The sequence below is a fragment of the Hydra vulgaris genome, chromosome 06 (assembly GCF_038396675.1).
Source record: "Hydra vulgaris chromosome 06, alternate assembly HydraT2T_AEP".
NCBI lineage: Eukaryota > Metazoa > Cnidaria > Hydrozoa > Anthoathecata > Hydridae > Hydra > Hydra vulgaris.
In genome coordinates, this window is record NC_088925.1 from 52,515,001 (window position 1) to 52,537,935 (window position 22,935).

The window sequence follows — 22,935 nt, forward strand, 5'->3', positions numbered from 1 at the left end:
GAAATTTCATTTTCTTGTAAAAAATTCAAAACCACTGTTTCTAAATGTTCAGCTCCATGCCCGTGAATGGGAACAAATTGCAAAAAACGCTCAACTGGTGCCAAGTCTTTAACATATTGAACTGTAAAAGTTAATTGATCTACATGTGACAAGTCTGGAGTTGAGTCAACGCTGATTGAGTAGTATTTTGCTTTTTTTAATTCAGAAATTATTTCGCTCAAAACTTTATTTCCCATTAGGCATATAAACTCCTCACAGATATTGGCGGAGAGGTATGAAGTATTACCTTTTCCAGAATTTCCATGTTTTTTCATGTGTTCATGTAGGAATGGGTCAAACTGGCTAAGTAACTCAAGAGTTCCTAAATAATTACCATTTTGCTCTGAACCAATGGTTTCATTGTTTCCACGAAATGGCAATCCTCTTGATGACAAGAACTTTACAACTGCAACAATTCTTTTCAGCACATTTTGCCAGTACAATTGTTCGTTATGTAACTGTTTTAATAATACAGAGTCAAGCTGGCCACTTTCTCTCTGCCGACTGGAGTAAGTAAGCATATTTTTGCGATGTTCAGAACCATTCTCGTGTCCAGATATACATTTTAAGGCATTTTTCCAGTCATCAAATCCAGTTGTGGAAAAATTAGAGTGTTTGCTGGAGAATAAGGTACAAGCAAAGCAAAAAACAGAACCTGTTGAAGGTGAGTATAATAGCCATTCACGATTGACAAATTCGCCATAGTGTAGTTCACGTCTAAAGCAAGATTTTGATAAGTACCGAATTTTTGATGCTCCCATCATTGTTCTGGCACATGGAAGGGCCATTAGAAATCCAAAATGTTTGAGCTTCTTGGGATAACTGATGCCACAATGCTGGGTCAGTTTCTTGAGTAGTTTTTGTTGTTGCGTTTGGATAAGTTTTAATTTGATTTGATTCTGGCTCCTGTGCTGGTTCTGGCTCCTGTACTGGTTTTGGCACCTGTGCTGGTTCTGACTCTTGCTCTGGTTCTGGCTCCTGCTCTGGTTCTGGCTCCTGTTCTGGTTCCAGTTCCTGTTGAATTTCTAGAGTTTCATTTGGCAACAAAGCACTATCAATGTTTACGAAATTTGAAGTTGGACAAAGAAATACATCTTCGGACACAACAGGCTTTGACTTTTGTACCAAAAGAAATGATGTCAAAGGAAGATATTTTAAAATGTCTTCTTTTGCTTTAGCGGCTTTTTTCCTCTTTGCAGCACCACTTTGATAAGTCCGATTAGACATGTTAAATGACTTTTTTTCAAAACAGATGTTTTAAGTTGATCACAGCAATTTCAAATTCAATCTAATGGGATATTTTAAGTGCTTGTATTTAACACTTCTTATCGGAAAATTTATGTTTATTTTCGGACGCATGCATGCATTTTTGCTTATCAAGAAAAAAAAATTCCCAGGGGGCCCCCAAACTGAAAAACTGATACTTTTCTAAAAATAATTAAAAAAATCTTATTAAGAAAAAAATTATTCCCGAGGGGCCCCCAAACTATGATTTCTTCAGAAAATTTAGAAATATAATTTTTTATTTATATAAATTTGAAAAAAAATCCACACACATTTTGGGGGCCCCTAAAAATCGGGGGCCCTAGGCTGCAGCCTACCTAGCCTATGCGTTAAGACGGCACTGATTTTGTCAGCCAAATTCAGCTAAACTAAAAGCTGTCGGAAAGTAGGACATGTTGGTTCTAAATAACTTAATCTGCGAAAATTTTTTTCCTTTTAATAACTATTTTATGTGTAAACATATTTGGAAAACAGATTTTAAATTGGTTAATAAAAAAGTACAAAAAGTGTTAATTTGATGAGTTTTTTTATTAAAACTGACATTTTGCGCCCACACAAGACAAACTCTTTAAGAGAAAAAAATTATTCACGTTTGGGATCATTCATAAATTACGTCGCAATAAAACCACTGATTTTGAACACTCCCTTTCCTCCTCTCCCCATGTACGCGCTAGTTGCTTCAACCGAACCCAAACCCCCTCCCTCCCTGCCTCTGCGTAGATGCGCATTATTTATTACAAAATCAACACCATTTTCTATAACGCATTAAAAACATAAAAAACTTTTAGTTTATTTGACATATCTATGTTATATAACATAATATTCATTTTTTAAACTAGTTGAATTCGATCGAATTGGTTGCTTTATAAAAAGAGACTTTCTTTTTATAAGCAACCAATTAGATTTCTTTTCTTTTAAACAAAAGTATCGCAATGCTTTTGTTTAAAAGAAAAGAAATCGAGTTTTAATCGCTGTCTTTAACAACCCCCTTCCCCTTATCCCACTTTTTACGCAATCATACATTTTTGGGTAACCCCTCTAAATATCTGCGTACGTACTTTATGAAAGACCCCTTTTTTTCCAATATCTTTTTTTTTTTTTGTAGTTATTTTAGGTGCTCCCAGAAGTCCTTACGGTCTTATCACAAAGGACCGCGGGAGAGCATTTAACAAGAAATTCCCTTCCGTACCAATGTCGCTTATTGGGCTGGAACTGGCATCGAACCTCTGGGTTCTGAGCCAGAATTCTAACCACTGCGCCACGGCTGCTTTATCTAAGTTTTTTTAAGTATTTAAAAAAAGTGCGCGCTCCCATACCCAAAATTTAAAATGTATGAACCATCCTATTGCGCAAAATCCGTGATATTGCTTTCAAAAAAAATCTAAAACACGTAACCTGTTTTCATTATTTTTTGGTCCGTTTTAAGCTATAGCATTTTTTTTAATGAAATGGTAAAAAAAATATATCAACATTGAAAAATATTATTCTAGATATTGATTTTTGAAATTCTGAAAGGACAAAACAGAGATAAAACTTTCTTGACTGGATTATTCTGTAAACACCTGTTTATTCCGGTCACGCAACCGTGACGCCCTGGCAATATAAATTAGTGTTTTTGATAATTTCTACACTTTTAACTATTGCAACAAAAGCCTATTTTTGCAAGAGCCGTGGCGCAGTAATAGCGCACTTGCCTCAGAAACAAAGAATCCGTGGTTCAAACCCCACCTCTGGGTAAGTTGTGCGACATTGGTTAGGAAGGAGGCGTGAACTTCCTATTAAATGCTCATACGGTGCTCTGTGATAAGGCCGTACGGACTTCTTGGGGCACCTAAATAAAACTTCAAAAAAAAAAAAAAAAAAAAGTAAGATCCATATACGCGTATATATATTTATATATTCTTGCATCTATTATTATATCTGTATATACATCTATATATAATTCAATCGTCGTTTAAAAACGTCGTTTAAGATAGATTTATTTAAAATTAATGCAGTGCTAAATTCAACTTCTAGTCAAGAAGCCGATGCAATAGTTTTGAAATTGCTCAATTATAAAGACAAGGAAAACATTCTAAAAAACTCTCGGAAATTGAAAGGGGAAAATATTTATATCAATGAGGATGTTTTTAGCGATAATAACTCTGATAATCATACTGAAACCTTATTAGAAAGTGAGTACTATTCAATACCTGAATCTACTCAATATCTCTGTGAGAATAAGAATAAATTTTCAATATTGCATATTAATATTCGAAGTATGAATAAAAACTTCGAGAACTTTAAGTGTTTATTGGGAGAACTTAATCATGATTTTAAAATAATTTGTTTCACAGAAACTTGGCTTAAAAGCAATGAAACAAATTCTAATTTTGAGTTAAGAAACTATACTTCAGTTCATCAAATGCGCGATATTTGCGTTGGTGGTGGTATAAGCATATACGTTCACAACTCTATTGATTTTATTCAGCGTAAGGATCTTAATGTAAACAATACAGATTGTGAGGCATTATGCGTTGAGGTAATAAATAAATTAGCTAATAATTTTATAATCAATGCTATTTATAGAACACCAGCTGGTAGTTTAAAAACATTCAAAATTTATCTGCGCACATTTCTAAACACAAAAAATATATTGCAAAAGCATGTTTACGTAGTTGGGGATATCAACATTGACTTACTCAACCATGCCTTATATAGTGAAGCAAAAACTTTTATTGATATTCTTCTCGAATACAACTTTATCCTAACTATAAACAAAGCAACAAGAGTAACTAAAAAATCATCGACATTATTAGATAATGTTATAACTAACAATTTTCATAATAGCCGTTTAAAACTGGTATAATCAAGACTGATTTAACCGATCATTTTTCTATATTCCTTATTACTGAGAGTAATATCCCGTTACTCTGAATAATGCTAACCACAAATCAACAGTATTCATGAGACAAATCAATGAAAGTTCCATATGCCAATTTAAAAATTTATTAAATAATTACGTCGATTGGAATCTTGTACTGCAATCACACGATGTAAATAATGCTTATGATTTGTTTCTAAACCAATTTTCTAAAATGTATGATAAGGCATTTCCTTTAAAAGTGAAAGTAATAAACTCAAAGTCGGTTGTATCCCTATGGATGACCAAAGGCCTTCTAAAATCATCAAGGAAAAAACAAAAATTGTATGATAAATATTAAAAAAATAAAACTTATAAAAATGAAACTAATTACAAAAATTATAAAAGTTTATTTGAAAAAACTAAAAAACGATCAAAAGTAAATTACTATGCTAAACTATTTGAAAAAAACAAACGAAACCCTCAAAACATCTTCAAATTAAAAAAATCGGTACATATAAACATATCAGATATGATTCATGCCATTTATAAAGATAAAAACCACTGTACTCAAATGCAGTAAAAACAAATTATTGAAAAAAAGATAAATACATACTACAGCATAATTCTAAATTTTTATTAAATAAAATTACCTCACTATCCTAGCTAAAAATAATGAAATCACCTTTTTCAAAAATCAATTAATAAAGGAAATGACCATACTTCATCAGGTTCGTTTTAATCCTTAACAAGGTAAGTGGTTCGTTTTTTGAGGGATCTACCTAACATATTTCATTTCCAAAAAGGTTTCAATAACTTCTGTTGCTTATTTAGTTCCAAAGATATACGTGTTTTAATATTTTCAATGCATAGATTTCTAATGAAATATTTTCTTAAAGTATCTTGTTAAACTTTAAACACCAAAAAGAAAACTTTTTTATAATTTTTTTTTTTTTCCGTAAAAACTTTTCGCGTTAACAAACTTTTAATAAAATTTTATTAAAAATTAAATCGTAAATCAAAATTATTCGAACAATTTATAAATATAATTCTTTTTAACAGTAGAACATGTTTTCAACTTTTTTAACATAACTTAAATTTTTAAATGGTTTAATTTATAATACGTTAAGCGTAACAAAACTTTCAGGAGAAATATTAATTTAAATTATCAAGTGAAAAACGTGGACCCAAATAAACCTGGACGAAATGTCGAAATTCGTACAATATATGGATAAATCTAAAATTTATCTTTACACAAATAAAACAAAAATGTTAGTCAACGATTTGTTAATAATTTCAGTATTTATCATAGATTCAAAAAGAAATTTGACCGCTTTGAGTCTGCTGTTTAGACTAACTTATTATTTTCCCACCTATGATAAAATATTTTATCATAGGTGGGAAAAGTTTTTCTTTTTTTAAATAGGGTTATTTTATAGTTTTTATTTATAGTTTTAGGGTTTTGAATTTTTTTGAAAACAATGAATGAAAAACTCGTTGAATTATTTTAATTGATTTTTTTATTTTTATTTTGTACCTAAATTTTTTTTGTGTAATAACAGATTTAGTCAACAGAATACATTTATGGATTATGTTCTATTTCAAGTTGCAAAAGATGTCTTAAATGTTTTAAAAGATATTTTAAATCGTTTTATGTTAGAAAAAAAAATCGTACTATAAACGTACCCAAATTTGTCTATATGGTGCAAATTATTCGAACTCATAAATTTAAATGTTTAAAATTCATTCAAAACTTCGCGGACATCACATCGGTAAATTTACTGAAAAAAAAGTTTTTATGATTGAACTTTAATTAAAACTTCAGAGTAGGCTACCCTAAAATAAAAGTAACCTACTGTTAAAAAAAATTGGATGATAGCGGGCAGCTTTGAATGTTTCTCTAAGTTTTTATTATATATATATATATATATATATATATATATATATATATATATATATATATATATATATATATATATATATATATATTGTCGTTAAACAATTTTATACAAAATTTACCTTGGCTATTCCGTTCATAAATTAGACAAAATTGTCTAACTTACTTAACGAAGTGCACCAACGAGAAGGTAAACCATAGGACTTTGCACTCCATCAGTGTGTTGTCATTTTGTTTAAGATTAGCCCTCCATTTCTGGATTCTTTCCTTTACTTGATAGGCAGTTCATGTAAAATTAATAGTAACTTAGTCTAAGGTTAGCCTTTCATTTCTGGATTCTTTACTTTATTTGATAGGCAGTTCATGTAAAAGTAATAGTAACTTAGTCTAAGGTTAGCCTTTCATTTCTGGATTCTTTACTTTATTTGATAGGCAGTTCATGTAAAATTAATAGTAACTTAGACTAAGGTTAGCCTTTCATTTCTGGATTCTTTACTTTATTTGATAGGCAGTTCATGTAAAAGTACTTTTGCTATTTTAAAGCTTTTTTTTGCTATTTTAATTTCAATATTTAATATTTATAATAATGTGCAGTTAAGCCTAAAGATAAAAATATTGATATATAATATAAAAACATCTTCAAATTAAAAAAATCGGTACATATAAACATATCAGATATGATTCATGCCATTTATAAAGATAAAAACCACTGTATTCAAATGCAGTAAAAACAAATTATTGAAAAGAAGATAAATACATACTACAACATAATTCTAAATTTTTATTAAATAAAATTACCTCACTATCCTAGCTAAAAATAATGAAATCACTTTTTTCAAAATCAATTAATAAAGGAAATGACCATACTTCATCAGGTTCGTTTTAATACTTAACAAGGTATGTGGTTCGTTTAGCATTTAATTGATCAATTTGTACCACTTACGCACGTTTCAAAGACACTTCAAGAGAATCTTCTTCTCTAACACAATGTTGTATCGAAAAAACCTACAAAATCAGATGGTTTGTTAATAAATTTTGATTCAAAATGTTTTTTTGTTGCTCTATTCATTTATTTAGCCTTGCATCCTGTTGCTTTTAACAGGTGTATCGTGTATTATACAAGGCTTTAAATTATTACTTATATTAATTAAAGACTGTTTGTTTGGTGTTAAATTTGCTTGAATGACAATAAGGAGATTTTGATATAAATCCTCCAAAAACAAGTTTATTCTTTTGCTTCCTTCTACGTTTGTTTTACAAAAAAAGTTTTTTGTCACATTCGACACATAAGATTATGCAATAAAAATTTAGATAAGAAAGGAGCACTTTTGCTTTTAATGGCTCTTCTATATTGCATATTTTCAAAAAGTTATGCATCTTCGTAGATTCCATTTTTTTTTTTTTTAATTTTCTTTTTTAAGCAATTTTTTTTTCGTTTATTAGTATTGTTTCCTTAGGAATTTCTGATGCATTCACTGTATTATGAGGAAAATTTGCCACAGGTAGTAAAAAAGCCTACACCTAACAACTTTTAATGATAATTTTTTGTTGTTTCTTTAATTTACTGATGGTGTCAACTAATCTATTAATCTTTTTAGCTAAAGCATTCTTGCAGCAGAACAGTTTAACATTGAAATCCAAGCAACATCTACAATATATTGGCTCATAAGATGTATCTTTTAATGTCTAATACCAATCATAAATACTTTCTCTGATCATTTTATCTAAATAAGTATAGGTTTTCTTTAAAATAAGGTAAATTATAAAAAACTAAATTGTAAGTTATAAATAAGACTTACTGATAAACCGCTGTAATTAAATTACTAATTAGTAAGCAACAATAATATCAACAACAACAAAAAAAACCCACTTTAGAATGCTGTAAGTAAAAATTTGTAATAAAATCTCAGCTATATAAAAAATAAATATCAATGTGTGAAAAAATCTGGAACTTGTTAAAGAAAAACGGCAACATTAAATTATCAAGTTTTGATAGCACTCAAAAATATCTAAAGACAGGGGAAATTTAAAAAATCTCCACTTCGAAGACAAAAAACCCGCTCTACAAAAAACTCTACTACAAAAAAAAAAAACACAAGAAAAACTAAAACTCATTCACACACTAAATAAATAGTTGCAGAATCTATTTTTATGTGGGGACGAAAGAATTTTCTTTATTTACTTGTACTTAAACAAAACTGGAATATTTAAAATTAAATAACTTTATCAATTCTAAAGCAAAACGTCGTCTCCAAACAAATTATTGCAGTACATCCTTTTCTAAAAAAATAACATTTACATATACGTATATACAGTGGGTTGCCAAATTATTTGGGACACTTTACTTTTTAAGTCATTTTAAAGTTTAAATGATTTTTGCGAGCAAATAAATTGTTTTTAATTAAACTTTTTTGTGCATTTTAGTTACTAATATATAAATACAATTAATTTTAAACTGTGGCAATTGTGTCAGTCCAATCTATCTGTCGAAAAATTAGGTTATTACTCAATTAGCTGTCAATTGTTGAAAAGAATGGTTGGAGTAAGTTTTTTTTTTTTTTTTTTTATTTACACTTTTGCCGATAAAAAAAAATTTACAGTCGTAACTTATAAAAAAATAATTACATGACCGGGGCTAGAAGAAGACAAATTTAGTCTTATCATTAAGCCCCAAAAAATGCGTCATTACTAGACAAAATATAGTTTGACAATAAAATATAGTTTCAATGTATATATCTCTGATATATATTATAAAAGAAAATTTAAATATATCGCATATCGTTTAAAATTTATAGTTTTTCAAAAAATAAGATATAACAGTTGCCTTGTAAAATAAAAGAAACAAAATTTATTAAAATATTAAATGACAAAAATAACATTTAAGAATTGGTTTGAAAAATAAGAAGATATGATTTTATATAAAAACATTTTATTGGTAGAGCATTTTATAGTTTAACTTATTTAATTATATTTATAATACTTTTCATTGCCAATTAAGTAAAAGCAAATAAACAGTATAAAATAAAAGTAAAAGATTAATAAATAATGCAAAATAAAAAATAAATTTCTCGAAAAGAAGATTATCATTTAAAATGATAAAAATATATGTACAATTATTGATTAATTATGTATTAATAATCTAAAGTAATTAATTAATTAACTATTAATTATTGATTTCTAATATAAAGAAGTTTTATTAGAAAAAATTTAATTCATTTTCAGTTAACAAAAGTAATTGCTTAAGTTTTGTTTTGAATTGGTTTAGAGAATAATTAGTTTTCATTTCATTATTTAATATTATGTTCCACAACTTTGGTCCTCGGTTTACAATAGAGAATTTAGTAGCGGAATAATAAGTTTTGGATTGAATGTAGTTGTATTTTGAAAATCTGGTAGGGTATATGTGATTTATTTTTTCAAAAATTGAATAAAATAAGATTGGTAATATATTTTTATCAAGTTTGAACATGAAAATAAGAACTTGATAGAGGTTTAGTTTATATACATTTAGGATATTGAGTTCATTAAATAGTGTTTGTGTGTGTGAGAAGCGATCTACGTTTGAAATTATCCTTATAGCCTGTTTTTGTTTGCTAAGCAATTTTTTTATTTTCGTCGCGTTAGTGCTACACCAAGCAATGTTCGCATAACTTAAGTAGCAATGAATAAAAGAAAAGTAAATGTTTTTTAAACAAGATCGATGTAATAACTGCTTTGCTTTGTACATTAAACCTAAATTTTTTGATATTTTATTCAAAATTGTTCAATTATTGTTCAAAAATTATTGTTCAATTATTGTTCAAAAATGTTCAATTAAAAAGTTCAAAATTGATTTCAATTATTTATTTTTGGAACAATTTTTTGCGAGTTATTTAAGTTCAAAACTATTGAAAAGTATTGGTTAATAGTTCAATAAGTATAGTTAATAATTTAATATTTTTGCTAATTTTAATGCATAAATCCTGACTTGCAACCATTCTCACCTCTAATTGATTTTTTTAGTATGGGCAAGTCTCCAGACTTAACTCCAAGACAAGGTAGGGAAGTACAAACCTTACTTCTTCATTCTACAAATTCTCAGAGAGAGATAGCAGCAATTGCAAGTGTTTCAAAGTTAGTAGTGAGCCGAATTAAAAAAAAATTGATACAAATGTGCCTCTAAAACCAGAGTGTGTCGCAAAAGTGACAGAAAAAGGATCACTACTCCACATTGTTACCGTAAAATTAGAGACATGTCTTAAAAAAAAAAAAAAAAGTGTGGCTCAACAAGCTACAATGATAAAAAAAATGAAGGAATCGATGTCTCCAATAAGACGGTTCAGTGAAGGTTGGCTGAAGAGAATTTTATGGGTCATCGTCCAAAAAACCACATTTAACTGAAGCCATGAAAAAAAAAATCCGACTGGAATGGGCTAGAAAACACCAGCATATGATTATTGAAGACTGGAGTAGAGTAAATATAATTTTTAATATTGAAAGAAACCAGAAAAATTTAAGGTTTATAATTTAAAATATCTTTGAAATGTTTTACAGGTCTGCTTCTCAGAAAAATCAACATTTCAAATTTTGATGGACAAAAGCTCATTTGTTCGACAACGTTCTGAAGAAAAATTTTACCAGAACTGCCTTTTGGAAAAGGTTAAACATCCTGTGAGTGTAATGGTGTGGTCTGTGATCTCAGTCAAGGGTATGGGCTGCCTTTTCATTGTGGAAGGGACCATGAGGCAAGACCAGTACAAGCGAGTACTCGAAAAGAGGCTACTGCCCCAGGTCCGAGAATGGTTCCCTGGTAATGAAGAGTATATGTTCATGCATGACTCAGCACCGTACCATAAAGCTTGAAGTGTTACAGCATTCCATACTGAAAAAAAGTGTGTGTTTTGTCATGGCCAGGGAATTCATCTGATATGAACTCCATAGAAAATCTATGGAAGTTTTTTGGCAATATCCCATTTTTCAAAATGGGATATCATTACAATTCAAATATATCAAAACAAATCATTACAACCACGCAGCATTTGATAGAAACCCTACTAAGAGAGTAGCATAGCAACCCCAGTCTCCAACAATGCAAAAGTCTGCATAGAAAGCATGCCCTGAAGCCTGAAAGCCGTTATTGTAGCTCAGAGTGGCATTACAAAATATTAAGATTATTACCTTTTTTGTATAACTTACCTTATTGTAAAACTTTTTATAAAAAATTAAATAGCTATGAATAAGTAATTATGTTGTTTTATATTCTAAATAAAGCTCTCTAACAATAAAAACAATAATAAAATAACTACAAGATACATACTTATTCATTAAAGTAGCTTATATTTTAAAATTACTTAAAAAGTAAAGTTTCCCTAATAATTTGGTAACTTCTGTACTAGTAATTTTTATGGGTGGTATTATATTCTTTGACACCTAGGTGTCGAAGTTGATGCCTAGTAAGTAACGTACGAAGTACGTAGGTACCTACGTAAAATCATTTTTGATCGAAGTTTTTCAAAAACAAACAAAGTATTTTTTTACTCGATAAAATGTCACGAGACAAAACTACCTTCTATAATAATATTTTATATTAGGTCTAAAATCTAAAATTTTGTTGATATAGTTGATGCAGTATATTGAGCGTCTTAGGTTTTGATATAGGTTAGTTTAACATAGCTTTGATATTGGCCAAATGATTGAGAGCCTTGCTTTCTCGTAAACACTACTTGATGTAAGTGAGGTATTAAGAGTACTAGATAAATATTCATTTGACGCCTGCCAAATTTTGAAAAAAACTTTAACAAATAGATAATAAAAGAACTAAAATTTAAACTTTTTAGTTTTAATTTGTAATAAGAATAAGATTCACATTGATCTTGACTTCGAAGTTTTTTATAATGCCGTAATTGTGTTGATTTATGCAGCAAATTTCTTGATTAAAAAAAATTATTGATTTTGAGAATATATATATATATATATATATATATATATATATATATATATATATATATATATATATATACAGTATTGGACAAAACATTTGCAACCAACATCGAACAATGCTAAAAAGTGCTCCTAATTTTATATGTCTTAAAAACGAAACGAACTATACTACCACAGCAAACAGTTCAGGAGTCTGGAGTCATAGCATGCCATGACATGAACAATCAGCTGACAGGTGACAGCACACAGGCAGAATTTCGTTGACAAGTGCCATTTTGCAGCGGACAAAACAAGTGCAACTTTTTTGGTTTGTTTCATTTTTTTAAGTTTGGTCCGTGTCAACGTCACGGAAGTTTTTTAATAATTAAAGGAAGTATCCAGAAGTTTCCAGAAGCATGCAGAAGCTTCCAGAAGTTTCCAGAAAAAGCATCTGGAAGCATCCAGAAATATCCAGAAACATTCAGAAGCATCCAGACGCATCCAGAAGCATCAAAAAGAAGCATCTAGAATCTTCCAGAACAGGTTCACACAGGTTCATTTTACTATATAAGAGACATGTAAATCGACATGTAATTCAGTCAGTATATGGAAGTCAATCAGTCAGTATTATCAAGACAGTTTATCAAAGTGAGTTTTATCAAAGTGTTTTATCGAAGAACATCAATACAAGAAGTGAAATACAACAAGTGTTTCATTATATCAATACAGTCCACATCCAACCAAGACGTTGTGTTCCACAGAGCATTATTGTATCATCACAAGGTAAATGTAACACGGTAAGCCTTGAGAAGCGTGATTATTTATTTTTATTATTTTTATGACTTCAAGTGCAAAAATGGTTCCCGACAGTCTTGGATTGGAACTAAGAAAGAAAATTATTGGCGATTACGTAAGTGGAATGTCACAAAAAAGTATTTGTGACAAATATCGCGTGAAAAAATGGACCGTATCAAGACTATGTTCCAAATATCGTTCTACGGGGAAGTTGGCAGCAGATAACAAAGATGGAAGACCGCGTTCCACCACTTCTAGAGAGGATTCTATGATCGTCAGATCCGTCAAGAAGGATCCCTGAATATCATCAGTCGAGATACAAAAGCAATTAGAGCTGCCTGTATCGGACCGAACAATCAGACGACGTGCTGTTGAAGCCGGATTGTTTTCTCGACGCCCTGCAAAGAAACCGCTGATTTCACTAAAAAACCAGAAGAAAAGACTCCTGTTTGCTACATCTCATATTGACTGGATTGTGAAGAAATGGCGAACTGTCCTGTTCAGTGATGAATCGAAGAAGTTCAACATCATTGGGAGCGATGGCATTTGCCGTGTACGTCGACCGGCCGGAAAACGCCTCGATTTACGTTACTGCCATAAAACCGTGAAGCATGGTGGAGGCAATGTAATGGTCTGGGGGTGTTTTTTTGCTAACGGTCTAGGTCCAATACATCGAAATGATGGAGTAATGGACCGTTTCATGTATAAAAATATCCTGAAAGATGTTATGTTACCTCATACTGAATGGGATATGCCAATAAAATGGGTTTTTCAGCAAGACAACGATCCAAAACACACTGCAAAAGTAGTCAAACAGTGGTTTCAAGATAACCACCTATCGGTGACGGATTGGCCGCTTCAATCTCCGGATCTCAACCCTATCGGGAACCTGTGGGAGATCGTCAACCGCAGAATTAATTGTGAAGGTGTTCGTAATAAGGATCAACCGTTTGAACAAATCCAAAAGGCCTGGGCAGCGATTCCACAAAGTTTCATTGATTACCTGTTCGAATCTATGCCTCGAAGATGCAAGGCTATGATTGACAACAAAGGATTTGTCACGAAATATTGACAGCGAAATACAGCTTGGTCAACATTTTGTCGAGCTGCACTTGTTTTGTCCAGAAGGGAATCAACTTTTTTTAATACTTTTGATTAATTTATTAATTTTCGTGTACAAATAATGAACTTTGTGATGAATAAAACTTGAAGAACTTTGTCTCTTAACAGTTACATAGTTATTTCTCTAAATTGAAAAAATGCAGCACTTTTATATAAAGAAACTAAATTAGCATTATTTGGTTGCACTCGTTTTGTCCGATACTGTATATATATATATATATATATATATATATATATATATATATATATATATATATATATATATATATATATATATACTCATAATATCCGGAATTCCGAATATATATATATATATATATCCGTTGTATCCGGAATTCCGAAAATATACGGAAAAAGATAATACCTGATATATATATATATATATATATATATATATATATATATATATATATATATATATATATATATATATATATATATATATATATATATATATATATATATCCCCGTAGTGCAAACTAGGTCTTTTCCTGTAAAAATGCGTCCATATATGAGTAAAATTAGCTCGCAGATATAAAAAAAAATTTAAAATTTAAAAATCAAAAACAAAGGTGTAAAAAATTTATTTCTTTATAAAACTAAATTCTATGCGCCAAAGGAACAGTTCGAGACAGCGAGTGAGATAAATCCATTGAAAGTATCTTTTCTGGTACATACATCTTGTTAAGGATGTACTCCAACCCCTTTAAAGACTGTAACATAAAATAATAAAAATATAAATAAAATGGAAAAAAAATGGAAACCTTAAATAATAAAGATTTAATATGACAGAGATGTAGATAGAATATCGCATATTTAATTATAATATTAAACGAGTAGTTAACATAAATGTAGATGCATAAAAGTAGATGCATAAATTAACAGATAAAAATGCATAAATAAAAAAAAAAAAGATATATAAGTAAAGAGATATGATATATAAATAAACACATAAGTGCATAACTAAACACATTTACATAATTATACACATAAGTTGCTTACATACCTTTTTCACTTGACTTTTGTAGCGATCAAAAAAAAACATTTCTATTGCTTTCGATAAACCATATACATTAGAGATAACCCACGCTTCTCGTTTTACTAGCGTTCTACACAGAAATATTTAGAAGTTTTACTGGCGTTCTACACAGAATAGAATTTTGCTTACTAACAAGCAGATAATTAACACTCAAAATAATACATATAAATACACAATACTTATTCTTGTTGTCTTTTGATAGGGTAAACTCGCAGCGTTCAACAACGTTAGCTATATGATTAAATGCAGTATTTCTGGTATATGTAATAATTGTTTTTTTCATTGCGTCTATGTGAGATTCTTCAACTATACACACTGGTCCAGTGGGAACGAACTATGTACGATAAACAAATATAATTAGAAAACCACAAACTAGTATTCCTACTAAATAGTATAAATGAAAAGTGACTCAACTCTTCCCATAAATTGTGGCGCTTTGACTGCTGTGTTTTTAGTAAGCAGACGAACAGTTTTAAGTATGGGACCTTCAACAGTTCTACTAATTGTATCTTCACTATATACATGTTTACTCCAAGGGTTTGGATATCTTAGAAAGATTACCTTGCTGACTTGTTCCCATTTAAAGCTAAAAGCAAATAATAATTAACTTTATGAAATTATGGCAAATAATATATAAATATGAAAGATTTAATCTGAAAAACTAAACCTTAATCAATGTAGGCGATCTGGTAAGTTGAAAAAAAAAAGGTCTTTAAAATATAATAAATCTAATTCTTTAGTATAAAAAAGAAATCCCAAGATTAATTCTCGTCCTTTAATTTAATTTTGCATACTTTAAATTTTTATAGTTTTCATTTCATACATTTTTCTTTTTTATAACATAATGTGTGTGTATATATTGAGTGTATATATTGGATTGAAAGAAAACTTATCGAACATTGCATTTAGTACTTAAGTAATAAACAATATAATATACAAGAACTTATAGAAAAGCATTTCTTCTACGATTGTAAAAAGATACCAGCAGCAAAAATTTACTTTAGACCATCAAAAAGCATTTTCCGATTATAACTTGCCATAGCAATTCTCTCTGAAAATGATTATAAAATAAAATATTTTATAACTAATCACCTGACTAACAAGCTTAACTTAGAACAGTTTTCAAAAAAAGTGGAGAGGCCCTAGGTACAACAACTTCCCTATATATACACATACATATATACAGTATTGGACAAAACATTTGCAACCAACATCGAACAATGCTAAAAAGTGTTTCTAATTTTACATGTCTTAAAAACGAAACGAACTATACTACCACAGCAAACAGTTCAGGAGTCTGGAGTCATAGCATGCCATGACATGAGCAATCAGCTGACAGGTGACAGCACACAAGCAGAATTTCGTTGACAAGTGCTATTTTGCAGCAGACAAAACAAGTGCAACTTTTTTGGTTTGTTTCATTTTCTTAAGTCTGGTCCGTGTCAACTTCACGGAAGTTTTTTAATAATTAAAGGAAGTTTCCAGAAGCATGCAGAACCTTCCAAAAGTTTCCAGAAGAAGCATCTGGAAGCATCCAGTAGCATCCAGAAATATCCAGAAACATTCAGAAGCATCCAGAAGCTTCCAGAAGCATCGAAAAGAAGCATCTAGAATCTTCCAGAACAGGTTCACACAGGTTCATTTTACTATATAAGAGACGTAAATCGACATGTAATTCAGTCAGTATATGGAAGTCAATCAGTCAGTATTATCAAGACAGTTTATCAAAGTGAGTTTTATCAAAGTGTTTTATCGAAGAACATCAATACAAGAAGTGAAATACAACAAATGTTTCATTACATCAATACAGTCCACATCCAATCAAGACGTTGTGTTACACAGAGCATTATTGTATCATCACAAGGTAAATGTAACAAGGTAAGCCTTGAGAAGCGTGATTATTTATTTTTATTATTTTTATGACTTCAAGTGCAAAAATGGCTCCCAACAGTCTTGGATTGGAAATAAGAAAGAAAATTATTGGCGATTACGTAAGTGTAATGTCACAAAAAAGTATTTGTGATAAATATCGCGTGAAAAAATGGACTGTATCAAGACTATGTTCCAAATATCGTTCTACGGGGAAGTTGGCAGCAGATAACAAAGGTGGAAGACCGCGTTCCACCACTTCTGCTGATTTCACTAAAAAACCATAAGAAAAGACTCCTGTTTGCTACATCTCATATTGAATGGAATGTGCAGAAATGGCGAACTGTCCTGTTCAGCGATAAATCGAAGTTCAACATTATTGGGAGCGATGGTATTTGCCGTGTACGTCGACCGGCCGGAAAACGCCTCGATTTACGTTACTGCCATAAGACCGTGAAGCATGATGGAGGCAATGTAATGGTCTGGGGGTGTTTTTTTGCTAACGGTCTAGGTCCAATACATCGAAACGATAGAGTAATGGAGCGTTTCATGCATAAAAATATCCTGAAAGATGTTATGTTACCTCATGCTGAATGGAATATGCCAATAAAATGGATTTTTCAGCAAGACAACGATCCAAAACACACTGCAAAAGTAGTCAAACAGTGGTTTCAAGAAAACCACCTATCGGTGACGGATTGGCCGCTTCAATCTCCGGATCTCAACCCTATCGGGAACCTGTGGGAGATCGTCAACCGCAGAATTATTCATGAAGGTGTTCGTAATAAGGATTAACTGTTTGAACAAATCCAAAAGGCCTGGGCAGCAATTCCGCAAAGTTTTATTGATCACCTGATCGAATCTATGCCTCGAAGATGCAAGGCTGTGATCGACAACAAAGGATTCGCCACGAAATATTGACAGCGAAATACAGCTTGGTCAACATTTTGTCGAGCTGCACTTGTTTTGTCCAGAAGGGAATCAACTTTTTTTAATACTTTTGATTAATTTATTAATTATCGTGTACAAATAATTTACTTTGTGATGAATAAAACTTGAAGAACTTTGTCTCTTAACAGTTACATAGTTATTTCTCTAAATTGAAAAATTGCAGCACTTTTATATAAAGAAACTAAATTAGCATTATTTAGTTGCACTCGTTTTGTCCGATACTGTATGTATGTATGTATATATATATATATATATATATATATATATATATATATATATATATATATATATATATATATATATATATATATATATATATAAATATATATATTTATACATATATAAATATAAATATATATATATTTGTATTTTTTACTATTTAAAAATCTAGCACTGAGAAGATCCCTCTCTTGATCAATATTTTAAGGGGGGATTATTCCTCAAGCTATCTGTCCTCACGTGTTAAAATAGTTTTTTTTCAGGGGCTATTTTCAAATATCAAAAACGACTGTTAGACATTTTACATATTTAAAAGATTTTTGAAACTAATTGAATGTGCCAATGGCTACACAGAAAAGATTATCCTATTGGTCCAGAACTTTGTTAGAGACAGCTTATTGGGTAACACAATAAAGAACCTCATACTGATCGCCATAGAATAACTTCTTAAACTAGAAATAAATATTTTTAAGATACTTTGATTTTTCACAAAAAAAATGTACATTTTTTTTGAAAAATGAAATTTTACAGCTATTACTTTTACTGGAACAAAATATAAAAACAAAATTTTACTACAAAATACCAACTTTTTCAGGTCTTGTTAAGAAGCGTTACACTATTTGGATTTTATGTACAAAATGATGATTTCACGAATGCGTTAAGCAATTTATGTTACGCAAAAACTTTTTTCAATTGGTTTATTTAAACAGTCTTTTAAAACAGTTTATGCAGACAACATTAAGTAGTAATTAATTGTTGTAAAAAACATTTGTGGAATTTTTTTTTTTATTAGATAAAAAACATAAAAAAACTTTATTTTATTTTCCATTTTTAAAAAAGAATTTATTTTTAATTCATTTTATTAAATTTAAATTAAACTTATTATTAAATATTAATAAATACAAATTTATTTTATTAAATTTAATTTAAATTCTTTTAAAAATTTTAAAACACACTGTTTTACAATTTTTTTCACTGTTAAAATTTCCAAACTATGTTAAAGGAAAAAAAAAAAGATAATAACAAATTTCATTCAAGTTACTTTAAAATGTTTGTATTACATATACCTTTATTATACATTTTAGTTTTGAAATCGCTTTTTAACTTTTTTCTTTATCATTAATTTTTTGAATTGATCATAGACTGAACGTTGATTAGAAATGATTAACTAGTTTATAAGTAGTAAGATAGTTTTTATTTTTTGACTGTTATAGTGATCCGTAAGTTTTTGATCACCATAGTGATCCCTAGGTTTTTGATCACCATAGTGATCCTAAGTGCCAAGACAAGTTGTGTTTATATCATAAAAAAATCCTTGAAAAATAAGTTTCATGTTAATCTAACTTTCCAGAACAAATTATTTATGGAAATATTAGCGAAAAAAATTTAAACTTTATATTTAAAAAAGAGTTTTTAACAACATTTTTTTCTTCTCAAAAATAAGTTCTGGCTCTTTGATTTTTTTTATCTTTTAAATACTGGTCTTAATAATGCGCTTTTGTAGTTAATAAATGACGTCAATACAAAAAGTTCTTTTAAATAACTCAAACTCGAGTTATAAATGCTATGCTTGGGTTTTCCTTTTGCAGTTAATTTTTATGTAGAAGAATGTCATTATATATTTTCAAAAACAAACCAAACATTTTTAACCGAATAAAAATAACACGATCAATAAGTAAACGCTTTAAAAACCCAAGTTATATTTATTTTATTTTAAATCAAAACTAATACTAGTGCTATAAATAAAAGATATGTATATTTCAAAATTATACAAAACAAGTTCTGCTAAAAACATATAAAAACCATGAATACTATATATATTTTTTTGGACTTAGTAAGAAATATTGAAAATACATTAGATATCACGGTAAATAAAATCATAATATTTTAATGGAAATTTAAAAAAAAACAGCAGAAAAGGGTAATCTTTGTTTAATTACAATTTTTATTTTGTCAAAGTCACCAGTTGAACTAAAATGGTAGCGCAAACGTTTTTTTATAAAAGGGGAAAACCCAATCTAATTTATCAAAAAAAAATCGTTTAAAATCTCTGTGGTAAGTACATTTAAATCCCTTTAAGAAATTTAACCATAAATAAGTGTTCCCTCATTTAAAAAAAAAATAACCATAAGATGAATGTTTTAAAGAAAAAAAAAAAAGTTTAAATAAGTATAAGATTTTAAATATATTTTATAAAGTTAAAGACTTACAACGATTTTTTAATTTAATTACAATGTGGTACTTTAAACTGATGTAATTGAACTTTTAACAATGTAATCTCTTTTTTGAGTAAGGTTACAATTACTTGCATGATGCTTTTCTGCTATGCAACACAATCTTATAACAAGGCCTGCTTTTTAGTCATTTATGTGTCCAGAAAGTGGATCATGTGCATGATTAAATTGAAAAGCTCACAAGGATAGTTGATTTTTATATTCCACATGGAATAATAATGACTTTCAAACAAGTTAACGGAAAAAATCCTTATCATTAATAATATGTTATTCAAATAAATCCACAAGACTACAAGGACTATTGTTTAACAGCAAAGCTATTTAACTACAAATTCTATTTTTTAACATTGTTGTGATAAAATTATCTATCCACGATTGAAATGAAACTAAGACTTGTGCTAATGTCAAATTTAATTAGAAAAAAAAAACAGAAAAAATCCACTAGCTCATCAATTTCTAGAGTTTTGAATGTTAAACCAACAATTTAAGGTTGTATTTTTTATTGTGTCTCTCCAGGACCGAGATTATTAACCAGTGGTTCACCACCTATGAAATGTCAGAATGTGACAAAAAACTTTTAAGCCATAATGCAATGGTTATTAAATATAATATAACGTAAAACCTTGTTAGATAATATGGTAATTACTGTTTATTATACTATTGTTTCAAATACAATACAAATTTTAAAGTATACTTTAAAATTTGTAATTGAAGTAGTTAACTACTTTTAAATTTTTAGCTATAGCTAAAATGTTTCTAACTACTGTTATAACCGCAGTTAGAACCTTGAAGATATGACTATTTCACTAAGACAAGGTTCTACCTGCACTTTGGGGGTATTTATTTTTCAATGAAGAGTAAAACATTTTTTTAATTACAAATAGTGATACTAAAGACAATAGCTTATGTTATCATGGGTGAAAAATATTATCAATTGATACTAATAAATTAATAGCAATTGTTCCTTTTCAGCATCCTTTTTTTATTCTGGCCTTTATCTTTTTTATTAACTGCATAGTCATCATTTTTTATACAGTTCCTTTGTCATTCTTTTTTTTCCCTCCTTTAATTTAATGTTATTTTAATTTAGTGACTACGACAACCAGAAAACTAATGCATTATTTACTCTATTAAGACCCTTGTCAAACATTATGCAAAAAAAATTAAATTTTAAAACGGTTTTTAGAAGAGAATCCATTCAGAAGAGAATCAAGGGCAATACCATGAGTTATGTTATAGGAAATCTTTGTCTTTCCAAGCTTGAACTGCTTAGCTATTTCAATGTCAGAAAAGATTTCTTGAAGTTTTTTTCCTATATTAGTACAAGACTTATAAGATTTGCAGAGGGAAACAACCACAACTGGTAAAGCCTGGTTAATTTCTGCTTTCGTGACTTCATCTCATATAGAATAGCTATTAACTGTTTTCTGAATGCTTACAAGACTTATCAGCTCATGTACATTGAGTGACGATATTACTCAATGCACATGAGCTGTTTTTCAAACAATACTGCTCCTGATTGTTTTGTACCTTTTACAACACTGTTTAACACTATTTCTTAGATTTGATATTTACTGAATAAATTAAATAATAAACTTATCATAATTAAATAATATTCTTTTAATATAATTAAAAAAAATACAAAATGTATATATTTTTTATTTCACTATTTCAAATAATTTTCATAGTAAAATTATGAACATTACTTATCAGAAAACTAACTAAACTTAGTGTATTAAAAGCTTTGTTTTTCATCAGAAAAAATTATGCTTTCTGGTGTAGCTGCAAATATAAAATAGCAAGTTTAATGTATTAAAATTCACAATAAAAATAATCAAAATAAAATAACAACTCTTTAAAAAAATACCAGCAGTTGCTTTTTAATTTTATATATTTTTTAAAGAAATATATAAAATTTAAAAAAATGAACAAAAAACAAACAAACAGAAGAACTAGCATAAAAATAAATTATTGCAAATTTTAAATTTATATAATAAAATTTCCAAGAAAACGACACTAATATTATAGAATTACAAAAGTTTCTAAGGCAACATAAAGGATAGTAGACACTCTTAAGTATTATATTGCTTACATGGCAACATCTTTTTATGTAAAATATTTTGCATATAGCTAAAGTTACTATCTAAATAACAAAAATATTTATGAAAATTAGACACTTACTTGATGTTATTTGTATTATTGTAGTATTTCATTATTGTATCCTAATTTTAATTGAAGCAATCAACCGCGCCATTAAATTACTAATTATCGTTTTGAAACTGAAAGAAAACTTCGATCACTAAGGTGGAGAACTAAGTGCTTTATAAAGAGCTCAGAACCCGTTTTTGGAAGGCAAAATATAAATTCGTAAATTCGACCTTGTTTTCGTAGGGTGTAAGCAATCTTAATAAATAAAAGTATTTTTAAACTTAGAAATAGGAATCGCTCTTTTTTCTGCTACATTGAATAAAGAAAAAAAAAATACGGTTAAGATACAAAGCTGATTAAAGAACATATTAATAATTGTAAGCAGGGCCAACGACGCAGTTTCGAAGTGGAGGGGCACAATCGTCAATTTTTTAAAAAAGTCCTCTTTATCTAGAATTTTCTTAAAAAAAAAAAGGTCTCAGAAAAAAATTGAGGAGGGCACGTGAACGTTTTGACTTCAAAATCAAAAGTTCCCAATAAATTAAGCTTAATTCAAAAACACGTTTTAATAATTATAAAACAGTTATAAAAGTTTTTT

General features: G+C 29.1%; 2 protein-coding genes across 2 annotated transcripts in view; both read right to left on the bottom strand.

Annotated features, from left to right (window-relative positions):
• The window catches only part of LOC136081495 (zinc finger MYM-type protein 1-like), a 1,597-nt gene extending 331 nt beyond the window's left edge, over positions 1-1,266 (bottom strand). The window contains exons 1-2 of the mRNA XM_065798815.1: positions 815-1,266; positions 1-756 (exon numbers count right to left, since the gene is read on the bottom strand). The exon at positions 1-756 is cut by the window's left edge and continues 331 nt beyond it. Of these exons, the coding sequence (XP_065654887.1) occupies positions 1-756; positions 815-1,266 (1,208 nt within the window). The remainder of the gene's footprint in view (positions 757-814) is intronic.
• Positions 1,267-14,446: 13,180 nt separating this feature from the next.
• LOC100204307 (PRELI domain-containing protein 1, mitochondrial) lies at positions 14,447-22,520 on the bottom strand. The gene is made up of 5 exons (XM_065800440.1): positions 22,371-22,520; positions 15,331-15,502; positions 15,096-15,250; positions 14,884-14,986; positions 14,447-14,590 (listed from the first exon to the last, which is right to left on the bottom strand). Exons 1-5 carry the CDS (start codon positions 22,400-22,402, stop codon positions 14,477-14,479), a joined length of 576 nt encoding a protein of 191 aa, XP_065656512.1. The 5' UTR covers positions 22,403-22,520; the 3' UTR covers positions 14,447-14,476.
• Between the last annotated feature and the right edge of the window lie 415 nt (positions 22,521-22,935).

Bases quoted from the DNA above. Each gene is read 5' to 3' on its own strand.
- LOC100204307 (XM_065800440.1), bottom strand. From the start codon at position 22,402: ATGAAATACTACAATAATACAAATAACATCAA. The intron at 15,251-15,330 runs GTTGAGTCACTT...TATCGTACATAG, and splicing joins CGCCACAATTTATGGGAAGA to TTCGTTCCCACTGGACCAGT. The intron at 14,987-15,095 runs GTATTGTGTATT...ATTTCTGTGTAG, and splicing joins TCAAAAGACAACAAGAATAA to AACGCTAGTAAAACGAGAAG.